This window comes from Ascidia mentula, chromosome 9, assembly GCF_947561715.1.
Source record: "Ascidia mentula chromosome 9, kaAscMent1.1, whole genome shotgun sequence".
NCBI lineage: Eukaryota > Metazoa > Chordata > Ascidiacea > Phlebobranchia > Ascidiidae > Ascidia > Ascidia mentula.
The window spans coordinates 9,050,523-9,072,484 of NC_138574.1; the positions used below are offsets into that span (position 1 = coordinate 9,050,523).

A 21,962-nucleotide genomic window follows, 5' to 3' on the forward strand; every position below is an offset into this window, starting at 1 on the left:
AAGTCAGATTAAGCTTCTCGGTTCAAACAGTGCATTTACATATACAAAGAGGCATTAATACAGGACATATTGATTAAGTATCTTTTCGCTAACTGCAACTGGTAGTTAAAACGGCGCAGCAGGAAACTGACAGAACGTTTACAATCATGCACACATAACTCGAAGAAGAAGTAGCAAGTCGTGAAAGTTTTGTTTACAAATGGACCCAAAAAATAGTACTTTTGTGAAGAAAGCGCTATTTCTAGGTAAAAATGCAAATGCGAAAGGTAATAAACAGTCAGTAACTACTAATTTGCGCGATTAACGTGATTACGTGGTATCTATAGTGTTCCACTGTCTTATATCCTGGACAGAAAAAATACAAAACCACTGTAATTTCCATGATCAGCACACTGATAATTGGGATTTTGCTTATTACAATTGCTTTTGCTTTCAAGAAGGATTTTTTTTTTGGCATTGGCGGGTCGCGGTGTTACATGGATCATAACTGTCGTTAAAACTTTAGCAGGAGATCCGATTTTGACAAAACACTAAACGGTATATGATGTTTGTTGCAAGTTTGTTATTTCACACAAACCTTATGTTAGGGGCCTACGCGCAATTCTCAGTATACGTTGGTATTAATTTCCTTTCCCTTTTTTCTGGTGTAAATCTTGTTGGAATATACCAATTCCACAAAACAAGCAAATGGAAATTCTTTTATATCCTATTTGGCACCATGCCAATCCTGTATCTAATTTTAGACAGGGAACTACTTACATAATTTGGTGCGGTCAAAGTCTTGTCTTTGCCTTTTCTCGCCACGCTTCTGGGTGCTGTTCTGCTTAAAACAACAGAATTTTTCTCTACATAGATTTGAAACGGAATTGGGATAAAACAAAACCAGGAATTTTGTGTAAAAAATCTGCTACGGCATATCTTCACGTGTTTAACTTGGCTGTATTTTTTTGTCCAATAAAATTCGTTCATTGAAATACATGACATATCTGACAGTGACCGCTGTTAAAAAAAATGGCCACATGGTGACGCAACAGAACAATAAGTGGTGCGCTGGGCGGACAATGGGCGACAAAACGACAAAAAAGTGATGAGCTTCTGGTCGAGGGGCCCGACCTGTATTCCAAGTAGTACACCTGTGGTGAAAAATGGTGAAAAAATTATGAAATAACAATTACGTTGTGCTGACATGGTAGCGAAAGCACGCTTCTATGACAATATAGCTGTCCTTTTCGAACCAATGTGTTGTACTGCAAAAGTATAGGCTACAATGTAGCCGCTACATACACACAAATTTAAAGCTAAAATCTTTCAGGAACTTTTTCTATGTTAAAAAGTTCAATATGGAGTCTATTATAAAGGTTAAACTTTACTGATGCAGCTTGGATGAAACCTTTCTTGAAGTTTTGTGGTTGAAGAAAGTTTCTTCCTGTGCGGACAAATGATATTTGGGCAATTTTAAAGTGAAAAACGTGTAGAAGCGCACAAAACATGTTTGGTGTCACATAATATAACTCGAAAACGATTTCACCATCGGTGCTACAATGTTACAGAATCACATATTTGTTTGGAACTTCGCAAAACTAATCTCTTAATGAAGTAAAAATAAAAGAAAAAACGCAAAGTGGTTTAAAATTGAATGGTGTAAAAGCAACATGTTTATTTCTATGTATAAAATGCGGAGACTAACACGCTAACAGCGAGTTCGAGTTGTCTGATACGGAATATTGGCTGAATGCCAACCCGCAGAGTGGATGGTATTGTGACGTCACAATGTTGTGTAATCTGCATCCAGCAGCGCCAACAGTAAGATATCGAATAGCTGCTGGTTGAAGTGATGATGCAAAGTTGTAATGCGGCGCACAATTTGATGCAATACGCTTAATATCAACTGTGGTGCAAATGGATGATCAAGTAACGATGATATTGCTGGTATTTTTGCTTACAGCTTGTGTCTTTAAATTGATAATTGTATGCGTCGTGTACAGGTTAGTTGAAAAACATATTTACTACTTTGATATTAACTTTTTTATTTCTTTTTTGGCACGTGTACATTGTAATCTTTGCAAGACAACGACGTTTTACCATTTAAAATTCTAAGTTCTTGTCAGATAATAACACGTATAGACTGGTTAAAGAATTGCATAAAGTGTTTCTCTTTTTTTATACTGTTTACTAGTTTTATGTTTCCTTTCTTATAGAGCAGAGATTCGAAAAGTTTTAATGGAAATGCGAGGCAGAAGAAACAAACGGTTGAAGTCCAAAATGCGTCGTAATGTAAGTCCAGGTGCTGAGGTGAACTCTCCACATGCTGGCAGGATGGTCCAATATTCGGATCCGGATTTGCAGGAGTTTGAAAGACTGGAACAGTTGGTTTTGCGTGAGGAATTTGTGCAACCAGTAAAACCAGCGGATCCCCAAGAAACGTATGGGTTGATTAAAATGATGTATTGTTAATAATTATTAATATGCTTAAAATGAGGTTTTGTCGCGGCATAACTGTAGCCTATTAACTTTTTGGAAAAATTCAATTTTAACAGTTAGGCCATTCGCTGATCAAAACTAGCCTACGTTCGTCTTTTTGTCTAAAGATCTGGAATTTGGATAATCTAAAATGCACTTGTGGCTGAAAATTCCACCTAGCAATAGCTTGTGGCAACTATTTAGAAATACGCTTTGACAAACCAAGGAAGTAACGCGAGAATGTCACGCAAAACGATCAAGTGGCTTGAAATGATGCTTGAAGCTCTTAAGACGACTTGAGTGAGTCAAAATTAATTGCTGTTGAAAAACATTGTGTGACTAGGGTTGGTGACTGGCTTTAGTATGACTGGGGCAGAAACAGGGAAATGTCATATAAATATGATTGGTCTTTGATGCGAACTTGTCTTTGTAAGCTGCCTTTATGGAAGATTGCATTGGTTTAGAAAAAAACTGTATCACAAACGGACAGACATGTTCACACGATCACGCATTCGAAATTTCTACGAAGAAGTTGATGATATTTTGCATGAAATTGGAGAAACAAAGTTGGTTTTTCTCGGTAGATCATGCTTAGTTAACCTAATGTAAAGGTAGTGGAACTGCTATACTGGGTCTAGCATAAGACTGCGTCGAGCTGTATAATCTCGGTGGTATTAAAACGTGATGAAATACTTTTCAGACAATCGCTGACATTGGAGGAAAATACTAAAAGCGCCGACAACAATGGTAACCGATCGTGCAACCTGGACAAGCGTCGAAGGGGTTTGTGTCCGAAAATTCCTGTAGTTGTATTGAAAATATAAACTTATTGCTTGTTTGAAGACCTTGAAACTGCTGTAAGAATTTGTGACGTGGAGTTGCTCGAGAGTGCCATCGAGTGGGCGATTTTCGACGGCTGCGAAGTCGATCTTGGAGAAGAAATTTTCGCTGCAAGAAACTTGTTGAAACAACAGATCAATTTAGGTGGTTGGTTAGTTATTTCTGAGTATATTGAAAGGCGTCTGGATTTAAATCTGAAGCCTTATCTTGCCCAAAAGAGGTTTAGAAGATATATCGTTTTCTTTTGTTGCAAATACTTACTATACCCGATTGGTGTGGGCTTAGAAATTTTAATGGTTGGGTTCAAATCGAATATTCCTGATTAGATTAAAACATGAATGAAATAAAAGGCACCACCATTCAACGTTATTAATAAAAATGCTAAAATTTAGTAATATTAGAATTGTGATTAAGTTGGGAAAATCCAAGTAACAAAATTTGCAGATCGTTTGAGAGCGGCTGGCAGTGAAATACGTCAAAGCGTTGTTTCGGAGTTGCGAAGTTACGCAAACCCTCCAAAACCAGTCCATGACGTAATGATGTGCGTGTATCTTCTGCTGGGGTTTGACGACGAACATCAGCTAAAGGTACTGACTTCAAACCGTACGCCACTTCAATAGACACACAACTTAACACATGTAATCAGAACACAATGTAAACACATTAGCATCAAACACAAGTAAAGAAATAACCACCTCAGACATCCATAACTCGTGTTGTTCCTGATCAGAAAGACCGTTTCGAACTGGTGTGCGTGTGTTTATGCCTTCAAGCATGATGGAATACGTAACGTTTTACAAATACAGTGTCTAGAAATATCATTGGTCGAATACATTATACCACAGACAAATAAGCCTTCAAAGGAAGTCACTCAGCCAATACATTATATAGAGCCAATACTAACACACTTAGCGATGTATTACAAGCATTACATGTGGCTATTAGTTAAGAACATTCCCTTGCACGTGTCAGAGGAAATGTCCTGACAAGTGATAACCCGATGTTGTGACGTCATAAATTTACGAACTAGAAATGGCCTGCAATCCAAGCCTTGATGAGCCAAAGCGGCAAGCACAACTTGAAGCGACTCATTGAACGACGTCGCGGCTGTGACCTCAGTGATGACGTCATCGCCCGCGTTAAAGCTATTCTCGCGTGCTACGACTTTCAACATATTTATGACGTCAGCGAGGGAGCGGCTGTTTTTTATGTTTGGGTAATTATATAAATTTTATATTACCGGAATGAATAACAACACTTTTTTACACCCATCCATTGATAATTAAGCGGAAATGAGTAATAAATTGTACGCAGTAGTCAACACACGATACTAGCTTAAGCCATTACTACTTATATTTTCTGTTGTTAACTGACTCTGTGTGCAAAGGCACATGAAAGTGTACAATATTTGTCATTGTTAAACTGTATTCTGAAAGTGGGTAACAATAAAACTATAATTTCCTATGAGATTAGTCTTCAAATGTTTTATCTACTTACTTACTATAAATATAATTTCGTGCTTTGTTGCAGATTATGGACATCACACAAAATTACAAAATCATAGAGAGTCTATGAATTAATGAGTCCAACTACTTGTCTGTTTCATGATCATCTCTACTGTAAATAATCCACTGCGGTTTAATTTGCCTTTTTCGTGTTGTGTTGGTGGCACTTCAAGGAAAGCACAATTTACGTGTGTAGCGCCATACTGTTGACGCTTGAAAAATAATAGCCTAATACATAAAATGACCGAACACTGAGATGATGCTGTGCCGAAGTTCATTTAAGAACTCGTGACTGAAAGTAGATAAGGGTATATACGTTCAGGGTGAGGACATGCCGAAACTTAACGCAGTTTCGTGGTGAATCCCCATATGGCGCAAGCGTTTTTGTAAACCGACAGTCTCCCAAAGTGGGCTTACGACTGGTTTGCTTATTTTGATTCGATAGCAGCAAGCGAGATTCTACTTTTTAAGTTTTGAATTAAGTTAGCCGTGAACATTGTCATATGTAGTATTTTATCTGCCAGGCCAAGTCGCAGTTAACCATAGTTTACCACTAAAAGGTTAAGTGCTAACTACTATCGATTGGATATGTACAATCAGTAAATCTGTGAAAGGGGGTGCATTTACCCTAAACTACTTGGAAATCAAAACTTAATACAGTACGCACCTACAAAGCCGCAAATGTTGCGTATTAAAATGACCCTTAAATAGCAATTAACGGCAATCGACAGCAAGCGGAAATGGTACAACACACATAGTGCTTGGTTAGAGCAAAGTGAAACGCTCTTGTCAACGGACCAGAGCTTATGCTTTGTGACGTCACAGCGACGGAAACGCAGGTGAGACTCGACTAGCAGTCGAGTATCATCACAACTAATGCTGTTCGTTTGTAACGTAAACAAACGAACTTACTGGCTTGTAGTTCTAAAGTGGATGTTTTTGCGTTTCTCTAATAAGTTGGTATAGAACTGTGTGTTTGCAATAGCTGGTTTTGATTACAGCTTGCGTTATTGCCTGTACAGTGGAGTTTTGTATTGAAGGATCCAGGGAATACATTGTTGAAAACGGTTTAACTTAAAAAGGGACAATGAGTTGTGCAAACTATTACAAAGACACAATAAATACGTAGTGTGTATCAGACAGATAATAAATCAGCAAACATATCAAGCCAAAGGTATAAACAGGGCTGTGAAAGCGGTGATTAGTTCATCTCCGTAGTTTTGTATCAGTCACTGATTTACATGGTGTTTTGTTAGACGTCAAACATGCCCGACGCGGAAATTGCTTGACTTCCAGCAATGTGTTGTGTCAAGCTAATTGTCTCGAAGAAGTTGAATTGAGAGTAGATTGATAGATTTGTGATTGGAAAGCAACGTACATAAATCAACATGCACGCCCGGAAACTTCATACAAGCAGTTAACATTAATTTGTTTGCATTACAACCGAATTAAGCAAGGGTTGTTTTTACTTTTAAGGTTCACATTTAAAAGTTTTAGAGTGAATGTTGCTTATTGTGATTTTACACCAACTAAACTGAGCCAGAGCAATGAGGGTAAGTAGTGCCAGTTGCTGTTTTTGTGTTCATAATATACTTTATACTTTCACCCAACAATAATACACACAAAACTGTGCGTTGTTGTGCTTTCACAAGCCTAATCTAGTTACTTTTGTTACACTATTTGCAATGCTATGGATAGGTTTTTGCACCGTTATACAAGATAGATTTCCAGTTTTTCTACTTAACTAAAGTACCACGAATTGGAAGTCTGTGACTTATGGCACGAAAAGTTTGTGGATTGTTTCAACCCAACTCAGTTTCTCAATTGTGTTGGGGCTTACAGTTAAACTATGTAGACTATACGTTGTTGATATGAAATATGATATGTTAAAATACTCCTGCGTGTTTTGAAATAGTTTTACAACCAAAAATACATCTCTTTGATAAGGGTATTGCCACTATGACGTTACATTACGTGAGTAAACCGATTCCAAAAATTTGCATACAGTAGAAACCATTTGTTGGGGGGTGCGAATGCTTCAGTAATCAACCAGGAACTTTGTGTTTGAAGTTTCTCTGTCACCATAGTGAAATGGGAACTAACACTTATATGTATTTGTCGCCAAAAGCCAGTTAAAATCGTCGTGGTTGGGGATGGAGCTGTTGGAAAAACTTGTCTATGCATTACATACGCCAACGGCGTGTTTCCAGAAGACTATGTGCCAACAATTTTCGACAACTACGCAGCTACGAGTACCATTGACGATACAACGTATAACTTGGCATTGTGGGATACTGCTGGTCAAGAAGAATATGACAGGTAAGCAATCAAGTTTCCATTGTGTTAAAAATAGCTGTATTTTGTATAAAATCAACTGCTTTGCAGCAAATGTAAATTGGGTGAAAACTACACATTTTTTGTCTTTATCATGCAATTAGCGGTATAATAACTACGTGTAAGTCGAGCGCAGCATTAAATTAACTTAAAGATGTGTTTTAACACACTTACAAACTTTTATTATTTATTGATACTTTCTCCAATATTGTGATGATTTATTGCGTATAACGTCACAAAAAGAATTACATAAAACAATTTTTGTTTTGTCAGGTTGCGTCCACTTTCCTACCCGAAAACCGACATCTTTTTGATTTGCTTTTCGGTAGTTTCCCCCTCTTCTTACCACAGTGTATCGGCGAAATGGTTTCCTGAAACTCACCACCATTGTCCGAACTCCCCCTGCATCCTCGTCGGAACAAAGGTTGACCTCCGTGAGGACAAGGATACCCTGGAGAAGTTGAAAAGCACTGGAAGTCAACCTCTCAGGTGTAGTTGTTGCGCCCGTAGAACTGCATATCCCCGCGTCATAGAAAACAAATCTGCATTGCTCAAACAAACAAAAATTTTAATCAAGAAAGTGGAGCATTTGCTTGGCCATAGTGTTTCCACCTTTCTTTCTTCGTAAGGTTGCACCTAGTTTGGTGCCCAACGGATGACGGTGATTGTTTAGTCGCCACATAGTGGAAGTCTTTGCCTGAACGTATGGTCGACAAAGCCCTCTGAAAGTCACACCAGCTGTAATGATGGGATCTTACAGAAATAAACCGATGTGATTGTAGTTCGTCAGCGGCACGTAACTTAGATGATTTCATACAAGATAGTTCTATAATTGCTCAACTAGAAGGGTCAATCATGCTGTGATTCTGTGAATTTCGTCCTCCAAATTTGATGAAGTACATATAAAACGTTAACTGCGCTGATCTAAATCGAGGTTTCTCAAACTTTTAAGGGTCACGGCAGTTTGGATCCTCGTTTCATTCATGCCACAAATTTTTATTTTATATTAATCTATATTATGACGTAACATCAGCATTTAACAAGTAGTGTGGCCTTGGATTAGGTGAACAAATAGATTTAATTCTTTGCGAAACATATTGCGAAACTTTTTCATAAACTGCTGGTGAAAACTGTGCCCGGCGCATAGTTTGAGAAAACCTGTTCTAAATGTGTTGACAAAAACGTGCACATAATGAAGAACTATCCTTGATGTGACAGTGCTTAGATGTTGTGACCGACTCCCAAACAAGATAATACATATAGTAGTTGCTGGTGCACTGTTTTGATATGAAATTGACTGCTAAACAATTGAATTCGCACGAGGTTTCGTGAGCTTTATCTCGCTTCCTCAAGTGCTGTAAATGACTGACAAATTTAATGCGCTAACGGCTCTAAAAACAAGAAAAAAAGGAGGCACTTTGTGCCCATGGCATCTTGTTTCGTATATTGACTCATAAATAGTTATAAACGAAAGACTGACACGGCGCATTGAAGAAAGCTAATACATGTCTCTTCTTTTTTAGGTTAGAACAAGGCTTACAACTGGCGAAAGAAATCGGAGCGATAAAATACGTCGAATGCTCAAGTTATGAACGACAAGGAATTCAAGATGTGTTTAAGGACGCTATCGTCACCGTTTTATCTCCACCGAAAACCAACAAAAAAGAAAAAACATGCGTAACACTTTAAGCTGCAATGGCACAGCCAACAGTACTATAACAATACCTGGCATGTTCAAACGGTATAAAAAGTTTAAAGTGTCCTTAAGTTGGTTTAACAACAGCAGGTCGATGTACTTTTTAACGAACTGGTTCTTACGAATAATCGAGAAATATTTTCTGAGACAATTTTGGTCTGAAGTTTAGATTGTGTTTAGTTTTATTGTGGGTTCAAATGTTGTTGTTTCAATGGATTTTTGCTGTTGTTTTATTTCTTTTTCTTCTTCACAAAGCACAGGTACCTATACCGTTTTTTATGCGTTTCTTCCTTTGACTGTTTCAATTCATATGTTATATGGATTTACTGACATACTTTCATTGTGTTTTCAGCAACATAGGATATTTATCATTCCATATCATTAGCTGCGAAACAAAACTACTTTTTTCCCACTGTTGTAGCCAATAGAAATCTGTTTTAATATTTTTAGCTCGAAACATTCCTGTTTTTAAAATTTGTGTTTTTGAGTTTTGTGTGATGTCTAAGTAGAGGCTTTTTGCCGTCTTTTCGTAGTTTAACAATAAAAGGTTGCGTGCTAACTACTATTGATTGGATAAGTACAATCAGTAAATCTGTGACAAATCTGTAAAAAGGCGTGCGTTTACACTAAACTACTTGAAAATCAAAACTTAATAGGCCTACAGTACGCACCTACAAAGCCGCAAATGTTGCGTTTTAAAACGACCCCTAAATAACAGTTAACGGCAATGGACAGCAAGCGGAAATGGTACAACACACATAGTGCTTGGTTAGAGCAAAGTGAAACGCTTTTGCCAGAGGACCAGAACTTATGCTTTGTGATGTCATAGCGACGGAAAGGCAGGCGAGTCTACTAGCAGTCCAGTATCATCACAATTAATGCTACTATTGTCATTCTGGCGAAATAAAAAAAAAGAAATTTAAAAAAGCGTTCCGCATCACTAACCACAACGTTCACATAATATTTTCAATTTTACTTCAGGTTGAGCATAATCCTGTCATTCCGGAAAAACAAATCATATGTCAATTGTCAAAACAATTATCAGGGCAAACATTTAATTGCTATGTCACACCAAATATTCCTTCATATGGCATAAATCACAGCGTATCAGAGAGCTCCCCCAAAAACGTAATTCAGGGACGCTTTAAACACTTTCCGAGACTAATATTTTTCTAAAAATCGCCCTATATGTAGAGTACAGCATCAGCTAATAGCTCATAGCAAAATAAAATGGGACATAAGCGCCGTTTACCATCGAAATGACTTTTTCCGTCAACAATCAAAACCGAACTATGATATTCGATGAAATTCTATTGACGCTTTAAACACTTTCCGGGACTAATATTTTTCTAAAAATCGCCCTATAGGTAGAGTACAGCATCAGCTAATAGCTCATATCGAAATAAAATGCGACATAAGCGCCGTTTTCCATCGAAATGACTTTTTCCGTCAACAATCAAAACCGAACTATGATATTCGATGAAATTCTATTGACGCTTTAAACACTTTCCGGGACTAATATTTTTCTAAAAATCGCCCTATAGGTAGAGTACAGCATCAGCTAATAGCTCATATCGAAATAAAATGCGACATAAGCGCCGTTTTCCATCGAAATGACTTTTTCCGTCAACAATCAAAACCGAACTATGATATTCGATGAAATTCTATTGACGCTTTAAACACTTTCCGGGACTAATATTTTTCTAAAAATCGCCCTATAGGTAGAGTACAGCATCAGCTAATAGCTCATATCGAAATAAAATGGTACACAAGCGCCGTTTCCCAACGAAATGACTCTTTCTATCATCAAAAGAACCTTGAAGCACCTCGGAACGAGTGACTATTACGTTATAAATGCATCAAACTCCAGCTTACACTGACAGGTTAAAATGAATTAGAGCTGATAATAATAAAATTATACTTTCAACACTTTCCGGGACTAATATTTTTCTAAAAATCGCCCAATAGGTAGAGTACAGCATCAGCTAATAGCTCATATCGAAATAAAATGCGACATAAGCGCCGTTTTCCATCGAAATGACTTTTTCCGTCAACAATCAAAACCGAACTATGATATTCGATGAAATTCTATTGACGCTTTAAACACTTTCCGGGACTAATATTTTTCTAAAAATCGCCCTATAGGTAGAGTACAGCATCAGCTAATAGCTCATATCGAAATAAAATGCGACATAAGCGCCGTTTTCCATCGAAATGACTTTTTCCGTCAACAATCAAAACCGAACTATGATATTCGATGAAATTCTATTGACGCTTTAAACACTTTCCGGGACTAATTTTTTTCTAAAAATCGCCCAATAGGTAGAGTACAGCATCAGCTAATAGCTCATATCGAAATAAAATGCGACATAAGCGCCGTTTTCCATCGAAATGACTTTTTCCGTCAACAATCAAAACCGAACTATGATATTCGATGAAATTCTATTGACGCTTTAAACACTTTCCGGGACTAATATTTTTCTAAAAATCGCCCTATAGGTAGAGTATAGCATCAGCTAATAGCTCATATCAAAATAAAATGGGACATAAGCGCCGTTTTCCATCGAAATGACTTTTTCCGTCAACAATTAAAAACGAACTATGATATTCGATGATATTCTTTTGACACTTTAAACACTTTCCGGGACTAATATTTTTCTAAAAATCGCCCAATAGGTAGAGTACAGCATCAGCTAATAGTTCATATCAAAATAAAATGCGACATAAGCGCCGTTTTCCATCGAAATGACTTTTTCCGTCAACAATTAAAAACGAACTATGATATTCGATGATATTCTTTTGACACTTTAAACACTTTCCGGGACTAATATTTTTCTAAAAATCGCCCAACAGGTAGAGTACAGCATCAGCTAATAGCTCATATCAAAATAAAATGCGACATAAGCGCCGTTTCCCAACGAAATGACTCTTTCGGTCATCAAAAGAACCTTGAAGCACCTCGGAACGAGTGACTATTACGTCATAAATGCATCACACTCCAGCTTACACTGACAGGTTAAAATGAATTAGAGCTGATAATAATAAAATTATACTTTCAACACTTTCCGGGACTAATATTTTTCTAAAAATCGCGCAATAGGTAGAGTACAGCATCAGCTAATAGCTCATATCAAAATAAAATGGGACATAAGCGCCGTTTTCCAACGAAATGACTCTTTCGGTCATCAAAAGAACCTTGAAGCACCTCGGAACGAGTGACTATTACGTCATAAATGCATCTAACTCCAGCTTACACTGACAGGTTAAAATGAATTAGAGCTGATAATAATAAAATTATACCTTCAACACTTTCCGGGACTAATATTTTTCTAAAAATCGCCCAATAGGTAGAGTAAAGCATCAGCTAATAGCTCATATCAAAATAAAATGGGACATAAGCGCCGTTTTCCATCGAAATGACTTTTTCCGTCAACAATTAAAAACGAACTATGATATTCGATGAAATTCTATTGACGCTTTAAACACTTTCCGGGACTAATATTTTTCTAAAAATCGCCCTATAGGTAGAGTACAGCATCAGCTAATAGCTCATAGCAAAATAAAATGGGACATAAGCGCCGTTTTCCATCGAAATGACTTTTTCCGCATGCTCTTGTTAATATGCCAATACTTTAAAACCAAAACTTTGCGTACTCTCACTACAACAATCCAGTCGCATAAAATGATTTGAAAATTTGTGTAAAGTATGGAAGCAGAGAGCACACAACAGACAATTCTCATTTTCTTGTAACAGTAGCGTTTATTACAACCTCTTTGTTTGGAAACTGAATTGTTTAGTTTTCCGTCTTGGATCTTGTTGTGTTCCTCTGAATGCAATAATGCGCACAGCGCCATGCAATTGTTTCTTTTGTCTGAGAAACTCGCCGTTTCTCCCTTTTCAAGTATCAAAGCGAGGCTCATAATGCATTTGGAATGGGTAACAGTGTCTTTTAAAATAACCGCCCAATAAACCGCAACCCGCAACCCGCAAAAAATAACCGCAACTCGATGTCGAAAACCAGCCCAATTGGGCGGGAAAACTGCAACACTGGCAACCCTGCATTTAAGAAATATGGTGCCATTTCTCTGTCCCAATAATGGTGTACTGTTGCTGATTGTTGTGCAGTCCATTTTTTATTACTTTCTGTTTAACTAAATGTAAAAAAAATCTTTGAGTATAGAAACAAATATAAAAATATACAAAAACTAATTAACAAAAAATTGAATAAAATAATCCAGTAAAATTTCTGTTAAAAAATTCAATTTCACTAAGTGTGACAGAGATAACCTCCTTCTGATGCGCGGAACATTGAATGTCAAATACTTATTTGTTGATTGTTTCGCGGACATTGGTTTTAAGTACATTTTGCTACATATTTTAACAGACGTCGCTGCATAGCCTAAATTGGCGAGCCTGTCCTCCTTGATACTTAACCACGCAAAATTGTAACCTTCTTAATAACAACCGCGCAAGTTGAATTGTAGGTACCTTCGTCCAATAATTGTCTTTATTTGTATACTATGTCGACTACTAAGTTTTTCAGTAATCACACGCAAGCAGGCACGCCATTTGTCCAATAGTGATCATATCGATTTGTTTTGTTCCACGAAAAGTTTGGTGCCTATTCAGTCAGTCCTGATAACTTTTCCTGATTTGTTTGCGCAGACCACAGCTTTATAATTGCCTCCAATGTGGAAAGACTTCCCAAAACAAAATACTTTAACCATAGCAAATAAGTTTTGCAATAAGGTGCAAGGATCGAAGATAGCTATTTTTTTCAAAGATATGACACATTGTTTCTTTGCGAATATTTTAGAAATAAATTTTATGTTGTATTGATGAATACGTGGCCGAATCGCTAGTATGTATCTTTTTTGAATGCGTGACTGATGGCAACTTGGTGTTGGTTACGGATCTAAAGCCTTAACTTTTTTGATAAAAATCCTCGATCCACAGTAGGCACAACGTCAGTTCGCACAGTCTACATACTCTTATGCTCAGCTTGTTTTGGCTTTTTGAAGCAAAATATTGCTGATTAGTTTAGGTCACGTATAGCTTTGTAGTTTTGATTGTTTTTAATCCAAGTCAAATTGTTTTAATTTCCTTTCGACAGATACGGCATAACAATGATTTTAGATTTGGTATTGTCATGTTCCAAAACAATACAGGGGAATGCACAAATTAATGTTTTTTTGTGTTAGTGCAATTGCACGGGGCAATCGCGATACGTCGCGACCACGTTCTCGAAACGACACTTACTTCACAATACCTAAAACTTACCAGACAAAGCAGTCGGAGGAGCAGCATAACACTGCAAATTACAAAGGGCAATTAATCGTCTCATTTCGCAATCTGACGTTCAAATAGACTTGGTTGCTATGTAAGAATACCCTGCTTTGGGCAGTAGGTCATTTAAAAATCTGCACTGTGATTTACCTGCGATGCTCAACAGTATTAGTAAGTTTTAAAAAGCTACTTATTTTCCGACCGCAGATTACATACATCCTTCCTTACAAAACTGCGTGTCCATAAAATGCGTTGAAGCAGAATTGCAGCTACGGCCAAGCCGCGGATCAAACTTCGCATTTGCAATTGCTCATTCTCATTGAGCCATTTTCTTTACACATTAGCCCGCACCTCCCAACCGTAACAGTGCCAAAGCTGTTCAGTACTAAAACTATGTTTTTTTGTTTTCTCTCCACGATATCGTTATATTATGTATACCTAAAACCATTGAATTGACGTTATCTTCTACTCTCACGCAAAAACACAAGACGTTTGTCACGTACAAATTTACCTTTCGACTTTATAGTTATATAGTAGAGCGGAAGAAGTACAAGACGACAGAATTTAAACTTTTGTTTGAGTATATTCCGCAGATGAACATTGATTAAAGCTGGAGCCAGTTCAACGTTCTCTGCTTAATCCTAAGTGCGAAAAACAAAAAACAACCATCTCCACTGATTCCATGTCCGCGACAACTCAATGATCTCAGCGTGCGTTTGACGCACGAACTTCACCAAACCACGCGGAAAACATTTTTCTTTTTTTCGCCTGTTTGTAGTGAGATACATTTGTTGCGTATTGTGAATGTCGTTGATTTCGATTACAATGTGCAAAGTTATTTTTGATTGAAGTTACTTGACTGTTTATTGAGTCAGTGCTTCTTTTTGTATGTATGTTTGAACATACGTCGCAAAGTTCTCAAACAAACACCCATCGCAGTTGGACAGTTATATATTTTTAGGCTTTCAACAATAAATACTTGGCGAAAGACTTTCCCATAAACTGTAACCAGGGTGCGATTCGGAGGCGGTAATTATTTAACCTGTAACTCGAGGCGCAGCGAACGAGTCTCAGTAAAACGCCTTCAACTGATTTATTCCGTCTCCTCTGGTCAAACACTAAATCGGGGATCACTGCCAGCTACCTGGACTAAAATTCTAGCACTAATGCCAAAATTGATAACGTTTGATTGAAACCATTTTTGTAAGCTTAGTCACACTCGCTAGTATGCGGATCTATAAACTATGTCATAAAATGACATTAACCACTGAAAAAAAACGGGATATATAGACAGCCGAAACAAGCCGTTGAATCGAGACGGTCCTCGCCATTTCGGGACGTATGGTAAGTCACACACCAGTGTTACTCGCATGTAACCAACAGGATGCACTTTGGCAAATGAATACTGTTTCGCGGGGGTGAAAATGTAGTCATACCTGCAAGTGCATTACATAGCCGCGTGTAGTGTTTGAAAGGATTGTTATCCTTTCTGGCCATTCTAGTCTATACAAAACTTGATTCTGTTTGATTGCGATAATAATTATTTATCCGCCTGTCGAGTGCTCAGGGGAACAGATAACTCAGTGACAACTAGACAGCATATCAGCCGACCTTTACTGAGACTCATTGCGCTGTCATCATCACCCACCATGCACCTCACAGCAAAATATTTCTGTTTAAATTATTACGCACGCCATTGGAAACACAACACGACGAGAATTTTTTGCAAACTAATTGGTGGCAGTCGCACCAGGAATATATGACGAAAAGAACAGAAGTTGTGCACTAAAACAATCAAAACGACAGGACGCCAATAAAAACCTAAAAACATTTAGCTGCAGCAAAAGCGTCACGAACTACTAGACCTACTCATTCAATATTCGTCATTGTCTGTAGGGTCGCCTTTCTATATCTGCTACAGACTCATAACTTATTCAAAGAGGTCACACCTTTCCAACATTTTAGTTTCGACTATTTGGCTACACATATATATATATATATATACATGTAAATTTCCGACAAATAGTAAACCAGATCGGAAATTTACACCGTGCTACCCTGGCAGTATAGTTACTTCAATTAGCATTTAGTGGGATTTACTTCACGGTAATTCAATCCAGGTTTTAGATCACAGATTTGTATTTTTTTAACCAACCGGGATTTGAACACGGTACATCGTGGATACGAATCCCGATCAGGTTTTCTTTTTGATATATGGGTCGGGCGCTTGACCATCAACAAAATACGTTTCGACAGACGGAAAATGCCCACCTAGTAGACCTATATGTCTCTTTACAACCATAACGTATCAAAAGAATCAGTGGGGCGTGGATCCATTTTACAATTGTGGGACCCACAGTTGTTTTTTATCTCTCCTGTACAAAATGACACAAAAGCTAGTTGCTAAATAAAGCCGCGCTAGGACTGTTTATGTCATACTGTTGGTAACAAACATTTCCAGGAGTCCTTTCAAATCTATTTGTGTATTTTCCATCAAGGTGAAATATTTTTAGAATTTTGAAAAATATTAGAGCCCTATGTAAGAAACAAGCAACGGTTATTAGCAAACAAGAGAAAAAAAACGACAGGTGCATCATTGAAGATGAACTTGAAGGCAGCATTTCTTTTATTTGGATATCATATTGGTTCATTAGGTCCGTGAAAGTATGCTAAAAACAATAATTCCTATAAAGTAAAAGAACAGAAGTTAATCTGGAAACGCAAAAAACAACGCCGATAAAAGCCGGGTGTGGTTGTGTCTGTGGCGTCCGCAAATGATGACGTTCGAGTATACACCACATGACAATGGTGTAAAATGACTTCATGTCAATTTAAACGCAGCCTTGTCACTTACGAAGTTGCCTCCATTGATTTTTGCAGAGCAGGAAAAAAATAATTCCGTAAAATTCATGAAAGTGTATAAGTATGACGTAATAATCGCAAGATCAGCATTGCTGAAACATTGCTTTTATGACTGAAAAAGTCATTTCGATTGAAAACGGCGCTTATGTACCATTTTATTTTGCTATGAGCTATTAGCTGATGCTGTACTCTACCTATTGGGCGATTTTTAGAAAAATATTAGTCCCGGAAAGTGTTTGAAGTGTCAAAAGAATATCATCGAATATCATAGTTCGTTTTTAATTGTTGACGGAAAAAGTCATTTCGATGGAAAACGGCGCTTATGTCCCATTTTATTTTGATATGAGCTATTAGCTGATGCTTTACTCTACCTATAGGGCGATTTTTAGAAAAATATTAGTCCCGGAAAGTGTTGAAAGTATAATTTTATTATTATCAGCTCTAATTCATTTTAACCTGTCAGTGTAAGCTGGAGTTTGATGCATTTATGACGTAATAGTCACTCGTTCCGAGGTGCTTCAAGGTTCTTTTGATGACAGAAAGAGTCATTTCGTTGGAAAACGGCGCTTATGTCCCATTTTATTTTGATATGAGCTATTAGCTGATGCTTTACTCTACCTATTGGGCGATTTTTAGAAAAATATTAGTCCCGGAAAGTTTTTAAAGTGTCAATAGAATATCATCGAATATCATAGTTCGGTTTTAATTGTTGACGGAAAAAGTCATTTCTATGGAAAACGGCGCTTATGTCCCATTTTATTTCGATGTGAGCTATTAGCTGATGCTGTACTCTAACTACAGGGCTATTTTCAGAAAAATATTAGTCCCGGAAAGTGTTTAAAGCGTCCCTGAATTACGTTTTTTGGGGAGCTCTCTAATACGCTGTGATTTATGTTATATGAAGGAATATTTGGTGTGACATAGCAATTAAATGTTTGTCCTGATAATTGTTTTGACAATTGACATATAATTTGTTTTTCCGGAATGACAGGATTATGCTCAACCTGAAGTAAAATTGAAAATATTGTGTGAATGTTGTGGTCAGTGATGCGAAACGCTTTTTTAAATTTCTTTTTTTTTATTTCGCCAGAATGACAATAGTTTAATGCTGTTCATTTGTAACGTAAACACACGAACTTACTGGCTTGTAGTTCTAAAGTGGATGTTTTTGCATTACTCAATAAGGTTATTATAGAACTGTGTGTTTGCAATAGCTGGTTTAATTACAACTTGCGTTGTTGCTTGCACGGTGGAGTTTTGTATGGAAGGATCCGGGGAGTATTTTTGTCAATTTGTCTCTCTGCGATATTAGAACGGTTTCACTTTGAAAGGCACAATGAGTTGTGGAAACTATTACAATGACACATTAAAAGGGTAGTGTGTATCAGACAGATAATAAATCAGCAAACATATCAAGCCAAAGGTAAAAACAGGGCTATGAAAGCGGTGATTCGTTCATCGCCGTAGTTTCGTATCAGTCACTTCCAGTGATTAACATGCTATTTTGTTAGACGTCAAACATGCCCGACGCAGAAATTGTTGGAAGTCCAGCAATGTGTTGTGTCAAGCTAATTGTCTCGAAGAAGTTGAATTGAGTGTAGATTGATAGAATGTGATTGGAAAGCAACGTACATAAATCAACATGCACGCCCGGAAACTTCATACAAGCAGTTAACATTAATTTGTTTGCATTACAACCGAATTAAGCAAGGGTTGTTTTTACTTTCAAGGTTCAGATTAAAAAGTTATAGAGTGAATGTTGCTTATTGTGATTTTACACCAACTAAACTGAGCCAGGGCAATGAGGGTAAGTAGTGCCAGTTGCTGTTTTTGTGTTCATAATATACTTTATACTTTCACCCAACAATAATACACACAAAACTGTGCGTTGTTGTGTTTTCACAAGCCTAAACTAGTTACTTTTGTTACACTATTTGCAATGCTATGGATAGGATTTTGCACTGTTATATCAGATAGATTTCCAGTTTTTGTACTTAACCAAAGTACCACGGATTGGAAGTCTATGACTTATGACGCGAAAAAGTTTGTGGATTTTTTCAACCAAACTAAATGCTCGATCCTCTTGCGTCTTACAGTTAAACTATATATACGTTGATAATATGAAATATGATATGTTAATATTCCTGCGCGTTTTGAATTGGTTTTACAACAAAAAATATATCTCCTTTATTATGGCATTGCCACTATGACGTTACATTACGTGATTAGTAAACCGATTCCAAAAAATCTGCATACAATAGAAACCATTTGTTGGGGATGCGAATGCTTCAGTAATTTTCTCCATCACCAAAGTTAAATGGGCATTAACATTTATATGTATTTGTCGCCAATAGCCAGTTAAAATCGTCGTGGTTGGGGACGGAGCTGTTGGAAAAACTTGTCTATGCATTACATACTCTAACGGCGCGTTTCCAGAAGACTATGTGCCAACAGTTTTCGACAACTACGCAGCTACGTGCCCCATTGACGATACAACGTATAACTTGGCATTGTGGGATACTGCTGGTCAAGAAGAATATGACAGGTAAGCAATCAAGTTTCCATTGTGTTTAAAAATAGCTGTATTTTGTATTAAATGAACTGCTTTGCAGCAAATGTAAATTGGGTGAAAACTACACATTTTTTTTCTTTATCATGCAAATAACGGTATAATAACTACGTGCAAGCGAAGTGCAGCATTAAATTTACTTGAAGATATGTTTTAACACACTTACAAACTTTTAATATTTATTGATACTTTCTCCAATATTGTGATGATTTATTGCGTATAACATGACAAAAAGAATTACATAAAACAACTTTTGTTTACAGGTTGCGGCCACTTTCCTACCCGAAAACCGACATCTTTCTGATTTGCTTTTCGGTGGTTTCCCCCTCTTCCTACCACAGTGTATCGTCGAAATGGTTTCCTGAAACTCACCACCATTGTCCGAACTCCCCCTGCATCCTCGTCGGAACAAAGGTTGACCTCCGCGAGGACAAGGATACCCTGGAGAAGTTAAAAAGCACTGGAAGTCAACCTCTCAGGTGTAGTTGTTGCGGCCCAAGAACTGCATATCCCCATGTTATAGAAAAACAAGTCTGAATTGCCCAAACAAACAAAATTTTTAATCAGCAAAATGGAGCATTTGCTTGGCCATAGTGTTTCCACCTTTTTTCTCCGTAAGGTTGCACCTATAGTTTGGTGCCCAACGGATGACGGTGATTGTATAGTCACCACAAAGTGGAAGTCTTTGTCTGAACGTATGGTCGGCAGAATCGTCTGATAATCACACCAGCTGCACTGATGAGACCTTATGGGTGAAAGGTAGCCAAGTGTCTTCAGCTCACAGAAATCAACCGATGTGGTTGTAGTTCGTCAGCGACACGTAACTTAGATGATTTCATGCAAGACGTTCAGTAATTGCTCAACTGGAAGGGTCAACCATGCTGTGATTTAGTGAATTTCGTCCTCCAAATTTGCTGAAATACATATAAAACATTAACACCGCTAATCCTCTGAATTAGGGTTTCTCGACCTTTCAGGGTCACGGTTGCATCCTCGTTTCATTCATGGCACAAAATTATATTTAAATTAATCTATATTATGACGAAACATCAGCATTTAACAAAAAGAGTGGCCTTGAATTAAGTGAACAAATTGCTTTGATTTTTTGCGAAACATATTGCGTAACTTTTTCATAAACTGCTGGTGAAAACTGTGCCCGGCGCATAGTTTGAGAAAACCTGTTCTAAATGTGTTGACAAAAACGTGCACATAATGAAGAACTATCCTTGATGTACCACTGCATGGAACGTTTGACCGACTTCCCACAAGATAATACATATAGTAATTGCTGGTGCACTGTTGATATGAAACTGACTGCTAAACAATTGAATTCGCACGAGGTTTCGTGAGCTTTATCTCGCTTCCTCAGGTGCTGTAAATGACTGACAAATTTAATGCGCTAACGGAGATAAAAAAAAGAAAAAAAAACGCACGAGGAGGCACTTTATGCCCATGGCATCTTGTTTCGAATAGTGACTCATAAATAGTTATAAACCAAAGACAGACACGGCGCATTGAAGAAAGCTAATACATGTATCTTCTTTTTTAGGTTAGAACAAGGCTTACAACTGGCGAAAGAAATCGGAGCGGTAAAATACGTCGAATGCTCAAGTTATGAACGACAAGGAATTCAAGAAGTGTTTAAGGACGCTATCGCCACCGTGTTATCCCCGCCGAAAACCAACAAGAAAGAAAAAACATGCGTAACACTTTAAGCTGCAATGGCACAGCCAACAGTATACTATAACAATACCTGGCATGTTCAAACAGTATAAAAAGTTCAAAGTGTCCTTAAGTTGGTTTAACAACAGCAGGTCGATGTGCTTTTTAACGAACTGGTTCTTACGAATAATCGAGAAATATTTTCTGAGACAATTTTGGTCTGAAGTTTAGATTGTGTTTAGTTTTATTGCGGGTTCAAATGTTATTGTTTCAATAGATTTTTGCTGTTGTTTTATTTATTTTTCTTCTTCACAAAACACAGGTACCTATACCGTTTTTTATGCGTTTCTTCCTTTGACTGTTTTAATTCATATGTAATATGGATTTACTGACATACTTTCATTGTGTTTTCAGCAATATAGGATATTTATCATTCCATATCATTAGCCGCGAAACAAAAATACTTTTTTCCCACTGTTGTAGCCAATAGAAATCTGTTTTAATATTTTTAGGTCGAAATATTCCTGTTTTTAAAATTTGCGTTTTTGAGTTTTGTGTGATGTCTAAGTAGAGGCTTTTGGCCGTCTTTTCGTAGTTTAACAATAAAAGGTTGCGTGCTAACTACTATTGATTGGATAAGTACAATCAGTAAATCTGTGACAAATCTGTAAAACGTCGTGCGTTTACACAAAACTACTTGGAAATCAAAGGTTGATACAGTACAAACTTACAAAGCCGCAAATGTTG

At 37.3% G+C, this 21,962-nt stretch overlaps 3 protein-coding genes across 3 annotated transcripts; all 3 read left to right on the top strand.

Annotated features, from left to right (window-relative positions):
* The first annotated feature begins 1,863 nt into the window (after nucleotides 1-1,863).
* LOC145914165 (uncharacterized) lies at nucleotides 1,864-5,015 on the top strand. The gene is made up of 7 exons (XM_083001950.1): nucleotides 1,864-1,985; nucleotides 2,199-2,423; nucleotides 3,161-3,243; nucleotides 3,304-3,444; nucleotides 3,745-3,887; nucleotides 4,331-4,516; nucleotides 4,831-5,015. The coding sequence occupies exons 1-7, from the start codon at nucleotides 1,900-1,902 to the stop codon at nucleotides 4,873-4,875; spliced, it is 909 nt and encodes a 302-aa protein (XP_082858076.1). The 5' UTR covers nucleotides 1,864-1,899; the 3' UTR covers nucleotides 4,876-5,015.
* Nucleotides 5,016-6,191: 1,176 nt separating this feature from the next.
* Nucleotides 6,192-9,381, top strand: LOC145914093 (ras-related C3 botulinum toxin substrate 1-like). The gene is made up of 4 exons (XM_083001870.1): nucleotides 6,192-6,358; nucleotides 6,934-7,124; nucleotides 7,413-7,628; nucleotides 8,663-9,381. The coding sequence occupies exons 1-4, from the start codon at nucleotides 6,353-6,355 to the stop codon at nucleotides 8,826-8,828; spliced, it is 579 nt and encodes a 192-aa protein (XP_082857996.1). The 5' UTR covers nucleotides 6,192-6,352; the 3' UTR covers nucleotides 8,829-9,381.
* A 9,404-nt stretch (nucleotides 9,382-18,785) lies between these two features.
* On the top strand, nucleotides 18,786-21,268 carry LOC145914525 (ras-related C3 botulinum toxin substrate 1-like). The gene is made up of 4 exons (XM_083002346.1): nucleotides 18,786-18,791; nucleotides 19,339-19,529; nucleotides 19,817-20,032; nucleotides 21,103-21,268. Exons 1-4 carry the CDS (start codon nucleotides 18,786-18,788, stop codon nucleotides 21,266-21,268), a joined length of 579 nt encoding a protein of 192 aa, XP_082858472.1.
* The last annotated feature ends 694 nt before the right edge of the window (nucleotides 21,269-21,962 follow it).